Genomic DNA, 9,957 nt, shown 5'->3' with positions numbered 1-9,957 from the left:
TAATAAGATGCAAATGTTTTAGTGTTATTAGGAACTTAAAGGACATGAACAATTTGATTAGGCATCCAAGTACCTCTACATATGTTTGTGAGATGTAGAATCATTCTGATCCAGTATACAGGACTAAGTGATACTGCTGAAAAAGGTAACAGAATCTGAGAGGAAAGATAATGACTAAAACTGAAAAGATAAATCACACAAGAGCAATTGAAGAACCCCAAGATCAGAGAAATCAGGAACCCATGTTCTTGGACCAAAATGGGGTACACGATGGCTAAATATCAGCAAGGGATGCTCACACAACCAGCCCTCTAAAGGGGGGAAGACAAAGGGACAATGTGGAAATTCTAATATCTATAAAATACCTTTTACCAGAAGATCTATAAAATTATACAATAATAGTTACAATTAATGATATATAGTCTTGAATATGAGTAATAAACAAATTACAAAAGGTTTCTCTGACCACTCTACCCTCTGGGTACCTTGATGATAGTGATTTTCTTGGAAACTCAGGATTCTGACAAGAACTCAATGAATGAGAAGGGGTAAGTCGCTTGGGACACTAAGTGTATAATGATAATGAGCATACTTATCTTAGGCTACCAAAAAAAGAGGGTTTAATACAAAACAATTCTTCAAAATGTAGTACAAACCCACAAACTTTTTCAAATCTCATTTGCCAAGCAAGTCTCAGAAACACACAAAAGGAAGTGACCTGACATACCAGAGAAGACAAATTAGAGGTCACAAAAATTTGTTATAAACAAGCCTGACCTCCAATAAGACATCAGATTATAAGTGTCAAAAATTAACTGGGAAAAAGATGTCCAATATTTATATTCATAATTGCCAAAAAGGTAACAGAAAGTGAACATGAAATAAAAACAGACAAACTTATAGAACACTCCAGATGTGGACTATTTGCAATTTGACAAAATTAAAATGAGAACAAGATACCATTAGAAATCAATCTTTGAATGCAACAAATATCTCCATGTCAGACACTAAGCAGAATAACTCTCTTCCTTGTTAATATTAACAGTAAACCAAAAGTTGCATGGATGGAGATATTCCGGTAATCCTTTTTCATTCTAGCAGAGTAAATATACATTACACGTGCAAAATCTTAAGAAGGAAATATAGAAAGTACCTTAACAATATAAGAATCAAAATGAAAGGTATTTTCTACCAAAGGTATAATTACATGTCATGAGACTGGGAATCATTAATCCTACAGCAAAGAAAACCCAAGGGTCCAGAACTTTAATAATATAAGGTCAACCTCACAGGCATGAGTAAACTAAAACAGGAGTCTCCCTAAGAGAAGATTGGACTATCAACAACAAACAGTACAATAAACAATATTTATATTTCTACCATGAGAAAAAAACATTGAAAAAGTTCAGGTGGAATGAACAAAAGGGCTATTATAACAGAAAATACATGACAAAAGATATGAATATAATGCATGCAAAACTCACTATTATATTATCATATTATATTTTCAAAATATAATATGACTGCAATAAAATTCTCAAAAAAAAAAAAAAGAGAAGGACAAAAGAGAGCACATTAAAGACATTGTACAATAGCTATGCTAAAGATAGAACTGCGATCTACAATGGTGACTTTAGATCAGAATATCATGCAAAATGAAACAACTGAAAAGTTTTCAGAATATTTTGCTAAAAGTTAAAACTTTTACTCTTATTTGAATTAAGAACATTTCATGCCAGAGAAAAAAATTACAACAAACATATTAGAATTTCATATGTCATATATACTTTAATCTTTATCCTACAATTAAAGTATATATTTATGTTTTGGTGTACTGTTCAAGATCTTTTACCTGTGCTGTTCAAAAAGGTGAACACATGAATTCGTGTTCCTGTACTACCTCCATCAAAAACTATTGCATAGGATCTTTGTGTAACTTTATCCCCATTTTGTAGTTCTGCCACCTTCTTAATGGTAGAGAATGGACCCACATAAGTCACTGCACACACCAATAACAACATGCCACATATGAGAGTTGTAGACATGATTGTAAGAGGCATCATGAAGCAGTGTGCCTTTTTTGGGGAAGCTTTTAGATCCCCCACAGTGTGAACTGCTCCTGATGACTGTGGGTCCACCAACAGTAAACCCTGTGCCTGTATATATATATATATAAAAGATAAATATATTTACAGCAAAGAGTAATTTAAAACTATTACAAGGGTTATTAAACTAATTACTGAGACAGTAGGTGTACTTAACTAAAAATGAACCAAAAATTTTATTTTGTTTAACCTCTTGTACAGAGTAATTTACATTAGCTACTAACACCAGAAAAAATGTGTTGTCCCTGGACAATTCTTATTAGCTAATAATATTATTGGATTATGTTCATATAATACTTAATGTTTTGTTTCTTTTTATAAAGTACTTATTAACTTATTACTTAAAAACAATACTTACTATTATGGTCCTATTAGATACTGTGTATCATTTGGAGTTAACATGTAATATTGAACTTAATCACACATGCTGCTGGTCTCAGTCAGAATTATAAAGCCAATTACATTTTTATTTTATTATAAAACACAGAAGTAACCTATCTCTAAAAATAAGAATAGATTTCATTCATAGTAATTCTGTACACATCTAATCACATATAAATAAGCTCTTTTTTTCTAGAAAATATCAAGTTATATGTACAGTGTGTGCATATAAAATAATCAAAAAGTAGATCACAAACCATTATTTTGAAAGTAACAAGACAGCCTGCTACCTCTAACCACCGCAGCCAACAGTAAACTAGAGCTAATGCACACCAATAAAAACCAAATACAGCTGTATCTTTATTACAATTTTTAGTACTACACATGAAGCCTCATACAACAGCTGTTGTTCAGTATATTTAGCTATTGTATCTTTAGGCCACCATACTATTCTAGGATCCTAAATACAAAAAACACCAGCTGTAAACCTATATAATAAAAATGTACTGGTACTGAGCATATATAGAACTCAAGAATAAATCCTAACAGGAAGCTCAATAATATTTATATTTACTGTAAGTTCATTTTAAAATTTCATCATTACTAAGTAAACCAATATTTAGGTTTATAATTTTTTTCACATTTCTTATAAATTCACCCAGTTTAGCTTACAAGATATTTTTTTTTATCATGTTTAACAACTACAAAAAAGTACCACATTCAATTGTACTAAACATTTGTCTGTTAAGCAAGTTCTATATCATTAACACTGTAAAATCATACATATCAAAGATGAAATTTGAATAATTAATACTTTGAGATACTGAACGTAGTAGGATCTGTCCAATATACTATTAAGCATAGTTTCTAAATTCTAGCTAATTAAAAAAAGAACAGAAAACACCTACATTCTACAACTTTCTTATTCAAACCAGCAGAGATACATAATGCTGGTAAGGTCTATCCTAAACACCAACACTTTTAAGACACAATTTTTAACTTTATTTCATACAAGTTACACAAGTTGAAACTTACACTTTTACTTGGAATAAAACAGGGGAAATGCATCTTATCTTCACAAAGATATTTATAAATAAACTTTGCACTTACTAACTATTTATTACATCTGTTCTATACTTTACTGGAGGATTAATGGCTTTATTTTTTATTCACATATAACACTTCTTAATGATTCTATCTCATTTGCTTTTCATTATTCTATTTTCATTGAATTAAATACTCTTTTAATTTTTTAAAAAATGCTTTTTGACTCAAGTTCCCTAAAATTTGACAGTGACAACACTTAGGTCTTATCATTAGCATTACTATACAAGTTGATTGGTTAGTTAGGTTGTTTTACATTAGAGATAAATTTAACCACCTTGCTTCACTTAAGCAAAAAAAAGGATCTGAATATAAATAGAAAACTTTCAAACTTCATAAGAATGAACAATGAAATTTTTTTCAATTACTGACTTTCAGAGTGAGAATGATATTCTGGTTTTATATCAAAATTATTAATATCTTCTGATCAAACAAGCTACACACACACACAAACATATATATATATATATATATATATATATATATATAATTCAACACATTATTGAATAGTGCTACACTGTTCATTATTCTGACTTGAATACTTTTTTAGAATCTTGTGTGCAGTTTTATTCTCTTTACTACATAAAGGATATTGACTTGCTGTAAAAAGTAAAGAGGAAAGATACAATGTGGTAAAATGATCCTGGTTTTTAACAAAACTGTAAACCTGTATGTAGCCTTAAAGTTAAAACACTTAAAATTATTCTCTATGGAATGGAAGAAACTATGTAATCAATTCAGGATTCAAAATAATGAGGGAGTTGATGGTCTATCATTATACAATCTGCTTATTTCCTGGAAGTGAAGAAAATGAAATTATGACTTGAATATCTAGAATACACTGCTTAAAGAAACTATGGAAGAAGCCTAAATGTGAACTTGTTCTTAAACGAGTTTATCTTAGTTTTCATGGTTCACTTATGGAATAGTTGTCAAAAACGACGGTGTTTCGTGTAGCTTTAAATCTTTCAAAACAGATTAGATGCACTTATAGGTATTAAAACTTAGAATGTTCATTGTGTATCAATTTTCAATGTTTTGTGTTTGGAAAATTTTTGGGTGCCCTCAACCTGCCTTTGGTTAAACTTACTAAGCTACTGTGTAAATGTAATTTTTCTCTTTACTAAAGTTCATATGATATATCGATTGTGAAAAAATAGCTTTTAGGTTACAAATTTCACTTAGTATTAATTTTCAGTACTCACACTTTATAACTGTAAATTACGTGACGTTAGTTAACTAAGTAAAGACTTGAGTAGTTTTATCTCAAAATTGGCAAAACTCCCTAAAACTAAAAGGCGTATCTAAATATGGAAAATTAAAGACTATGAAAGTCTAATGAAATTCTGTTCTATAAATGTATAATAACATTTAACGTATCCTAGATGCTTACCTTCTTTCACAAATGTATTTTCATAATTTAATTATACTCACGTTACATTTGACAGCAAATCGTCTAACCTAGTATTTGGCAAAACATCCCTTGAATAATTTTATCGTCATCATTAACCAATCAGAACTTAAGGAAATCATTACGCTAAATAATTGTGATAAAAATCACGTAAAGTGCAGATGCCCCACCCCTCTCTCCCATTCTTCTTAATTTGTCAATTTGACCAGCTCAACTAACAATAACTGAATGCAAGACCTATGAAGACTTGTGGAAGAGAAAAGATAGATCTGAAATGTTATTTCAATACACATCTGACTTCGAACCCGAAATAGACAAAGGAATGTGAAAAAAAAGCCATCTGCTCTTTATCGATTATTATCGCAATATTGTATATAAGCTTGTTTGATTTTTAGCGCAAAGCTATATAATGAAATAAGCTACCTGCACTTTGTCCAACGTGGGGAATCGAGCCCCGGATTTGAGCGTTGTAAGTACGTAAACCTACCGCTGGCCCACCAGGGGACGGTATATTAGCATACCATGTTTTTTCTATCTCCTTGTATTAATACAAGAATTTTTTTAAATTCTTTATTTGTACAGGTATTTGGAGTTTCCACATAACACTATTGGCCAAGAAAGTCTGACTGTGGTATTCTCGGGTTTAAATTGATTTCCTCAAAGAGAAAGAATATTAGGTAGGTCCGCTTTATAACGGGAGAATCGGCAGGATAACATAACATAACATTTTGGGACAAGATGGGACCTATTGGTCCATCTTCAAAACTAAATTAAAGTGATAAAAAATTATTTAAAGCCAGCCCTTTTCATTCATATACTTATCAGTTACAAAAAAAGACTAAACTTAATTAAACTGATTACTCACAGATTAAATAAAGAGACTGGACACAATGTTAAACAAAAATAATCTTTATTAAACTCAATTAATGGATAAACACAGTGTCCATAATTGCGTTAGGACACTAGGTGGTTGCCTGTTACTGGACTTGTGAATTGACCTCTGATTTTCTTCCATCAAAATGTTTTCCTGTCCACCAATTCACTTGAGATCCTGTGTAGACTGTTTAAATCTAGCGTTTCTTACTTAGAGGGAGGTATTGGATTTAAACATAGTGACTAGTGCTACACATGTGACTTTCATTCTCATTCAATGTAGAGCAGGTTGTAACCTCTAGATATCATCTGCTATATTAGTGAAGGGCACTGCTGCCATTGACCTTCATACATAACATTCAGTGTTACAGCAATATGTCACGTGGATGGAGTAAGTATTGTTACTCGAAGGTTCTTGAATGCTCAAGTTTACTAGATGTGCGGTATTCTTGTATATAAGACCGCCAAGAAGTGACGGCAAGAATGGAATTGAATTGCAGACAGAGATAGAGACGGACAATGAGTCAAGCACGTGAATCGTTCGTTGTGAATTATAGCGTTTGTTTAAGTTATAGTGTGACTGTGGAAATTAAATGTATTGCAAAGTTGTATTAAGAAAGAATAAACTAGTTTTATTTAAGAAAGGACTTGTATCGCTAAAGTTTCTTCGGAAATAATTTTTACGGAAAATTAACAAACGAACACAGAGGTGTAACAGTATATATATAACTCCAAAGAACAAAGGCATCTAAAATGAAGTCAGCTCAACATTGTACTGGACCACATGTTATATTAAAACTGCATAGGTTCAGAATAAATGAAAATTTTAAAAATTCTGTGTTAAAATAAGAAGGTATAAAACACATGGTATGTTTGCATACTGCATAGCTACCTATTGCTTTGTGCCATTCACCTAGAGTAGCATCATTTATCTTCTCATGGTTTGGTAAAGATAACTGCAAGAAGTTAGTGGTTATCTTCTTTTTTTTTACTGGCAGTCAAGAGATCTCTTGAGGTTATGACCCCCATTGTGTTTCACTGGAAACTAGTTGCTGTAGGTAACTCTGAGCTCAGATAGTGAAAGAATACAGAATTATCTTTCAGTAAAAATCTTGATGAATCTCACATTATTCTGTGGACTTGTCTGGATGCAAGTAACCTGTGATACTTGTATGAGCAATTATGATTGCAGAAAGATGTGTTTTACCTTTACTATGAACCACAGAGTGGTGACTCCCAGCCTGTATTGTAGTTAGTGGTTTCCAGAGCTCTAAGGCAAAAAATTCCCCAGGCTTTGTAACACAATGACTTGGGGGGGGGGCACCAAGGTTCTTCTAGTTGCATTCAAATCGAAATATTCAGTTCTGATGACACCATTGTATATGTCTGCCACCCAGAGAAAAAGTAGACCAAAACAAGGTAAGCTTTTGCACAGAATTGTTGATTCTTCCTTACAGAGAATAGTCCTGGATATTGCTGGTCCACTTGTGGAGATGGTTTTTTGCTGAATTCTGAGAGCTACCTGCACTAGCTGTCCCTAAGTCTTAAGAGGTAGATTAGAGAGAAGGCATCTAGTTAACACCACTCACCAACAATTCTGGGGTTACTCTTTATCAATGAATAGTAGGATTGGTGGCACATTATAATGTCCCTATGGCTAAAAGAACAAGCATATTTGGTGATGGGATTCAGACCTGCAGGTTACAAGTCAAGTGCCTTAACAACCAGGCAATGCCAGACATTCCAGATGTGGAACAAGGTTATCAGTATATATTTGTGGCTATTGATTATTTCACAAAGTGGGCTAAGTCTTATCAATTGGTCAACACATCAGCACAGTCTGCAACTGATGCACTAACAGAGCATTTACTAGCACTGTTAACAGGACCTGAAGAGATCCATATGGTGTGGTGAAAATACAAACTTCACCTTATCACCCCAATCTGATGGTTTAACAGAATGGGTAATATGTACTGTCAAGCATGTACTCGCCAAATTTGTAAATCTTTAATAAACTGACTGGGATAAACACTTAGCTTACATCGTGATGGCATATAAAACAATTGATCAGAAACCAACAGGTTGATTGTTGAATATGTTCATGTATGAGCAGAAAGTCCTGTTCCCTGTACATGTAATGTACGATCCTTTTTTTAGAGCATACATCCTACAACGTTCTCAAGAAGACTTGGAGTGATTAGGTCTGCATTAGTTGACATTTCATGCACCAACAGCTAGGAAAGGCAGGAAAGGTGCTTTTATAAAACAGTGAAAAAATGGATATGCCAGTATGGAGGCTGTATGTGGCCTTGGGATATGCCAGTGTCAAAGAAACAGCTCAGTTCTTGCTTGACGAGACTTTTTCTTGTGCTCCAATGAATTGGTCCATTAATGCATGAGTTACAGCATTCCAGAAAAAAGCAAAGTGTGTAATACATGTCAGTCAGCTGTGTTCATACATTACTGATGAACATCTCATGCACTGGCTTGACCAGGAATCAGAGGAAGATATTAATGAGTCAGAGGAAGATGAGAACACTTTTTAATTTTACACAGACCACGAGAACGAGGAAAAATAGCTTAAAGTGCTACTTTAGCTGTTTACAATGAGCCAGATGCCAGATCTAAAAGTGAGTAACAGCCTTCTAATTGATATGACTGGGGCTGGTTTATCATGCAAAAGTTAGAACAGTTACTATTTTTAGAATCATTGACTAAAAAGAAATAGCATTATTTGCAATCTAAGTTATTTGGTGATGTCAAACAAACGTTATGACTACCATTCGATTACCATAAATTAGGACAGCTGGAGTGAGTAGATGTAATACTTAGTACATCAACAGCTTGCACAACTGATGATAGTTGCTAGAAGTTTGAAAACTCAGTTGAAAAGGCATTGCAACCCTTTCTTTTTTACTTATTAAGTAGAGTTTCATCGAGAGATATCTTCCATATATCAAGTGATAGGTGTTTGATCGTCACAGGTATTTTCATTAATGCTTTATGTTTTAATTTTTACAATGAAATATTTTCCAGGTAGTGAATGTTAATGGAAGATAAAAGAATAACAAAGAAACTCACACTAAATCTGAGAGAAGACACAGTTTTACCTGGTGTTTTTTTGTGTTTTTTTTTGTAAGAGTAGAACAAGATATTTTGATTGGATGTGTTCAAATTATTTATGAGTAGGTAAAACTATCAATAGTAGATGAAATTCACAGACAGTAGGTTGGATAACATGCCAAATATTATCTTTGTGTAACTAGTGTTTTATTTGGTTGTGATAGAATATTTTTAGTGATGGTGATTGACATTTTTTCATAAACACATAGTTTTAATGAATATTTTCTTACCTAGCTGTGTGTTTGTCATTCAGTGTAGTCAAAGATGTATGACAATGCAGAATGTGAGTGTACAGCTAAAGACAGAGAGTAACACCCATGTAGTGAAACTTTGTAATTGCATGTGAATAGTACTAAAATTGCATCTAGAAGAGTTCCCTAGAGAAATACAATGTAAATGTTAGCTGATCCTCACAGTCAGAATTTAGAGGTTAGTGTCCACTAACCTGGGTTAGCTTGTGTGTGTGTAGGAACCAGTTTCTGCAGTCTAAAATTTATATTCATTTCATACTGGAAAACATGGCTCTCTTCATGCAACAAACATAATGTGGTGGAGGGAATGGAACTGCATTAAAGGGTAAGCTGTTGCTACAGGAATGATAGCAGTAGGCACCACAGCTATATGTATTGGTCAAGCCCTCCACATGTGTTAGGGATGCATGTTCTATAAGCGATATAGGGCATGCGAAAACATGAAACCTGAGAGATTTAACTTCACCAACGTGATAGATATATTACTCTGCAGCTGAAATGTGATTTTAGCTCAGGGCAGATTTGTAAATGGAAAGTTACAATATTTTACTATCCACACACCTAGCTAAACTTCTGGCTAATAAGAATTTGGTTAATTTTATATTTTCCATCTGGACTTTTGCTATCTAAGATCAAATTTTTATCTCTTCTGGCTATCTTGTTTTCTCAGTAAGCCAGTTGTTCTTCTATTACCTGTTAACTCAACCCC

At 33.0% G+C, this 9,957-nt stretch overlaps 1 protein-coding gene across 6 annotated transcripts in view; it reads right to left on the bottom strand.

Moving 5' to 3' along the window:
• LOC106472858 (ectonucleoside triphosphate diphosphohydrolase 5-like) overlaps nucleotides 1-5,500 on the bottom strand; it is an 18,412-nt gene extending 12,912 nt beyond the window's left edge. For 2 of the 6 annotated variants that reach the window (XR_002613544.1, XM_022401406.1), the window contains exons 1-2: nucleotides 2,744-2,887; nucleotides 1,853-2,156 (exon numbers count right to left, since the gene is read on the bottom strand). Coding sequence is in view for 5 of the 6 variants with exons in the window: in XM_022401406.1 (XP_022257114.1) it covers nucleotides 1,853-2,156; nucleotides 2,744-2,872 (433 nt within the window). In the remaining variant the exon portion in view is untranslated. Of the gene's footprint in view, nucleotides 1-1,852; nucleotides 2,157-2,743; nucleotides 2,888-4,795; nucleotides 4,815-4,983; nucleotides 5,235-5,424 lie in introns of those variants that run through there. The other 4 variants (XM_013933529.2, XM_013933527.2, XM_013933526.2 and 1 more) reach the window with 4 other exon arrangements.
• Nucleotides 5,501-9,957: the final 4,457 nt, after the last annotated feature.

This window comes from Limulus polyphemus, unplaced genomic scaffold (genome assembly GCF_000517525.1).
Source record: "Limulus polyphemus unplaced genomic scaffold, Limulus_polyphemus-2.1.2 Scaffold5670, whole genome shotgun sequence".
Lineage (NCBI taxonomy): Eukaryota > Metazoa > Arthropoda > Merostomata > Xiphosura > Limulidae > Limulus > Limulus polyphemus.
The sequence above is the reverse complement of the archived record's forward strand: the minus strand, read 5'-3'. Positions and strand labels throughout refer to the sequence as shown.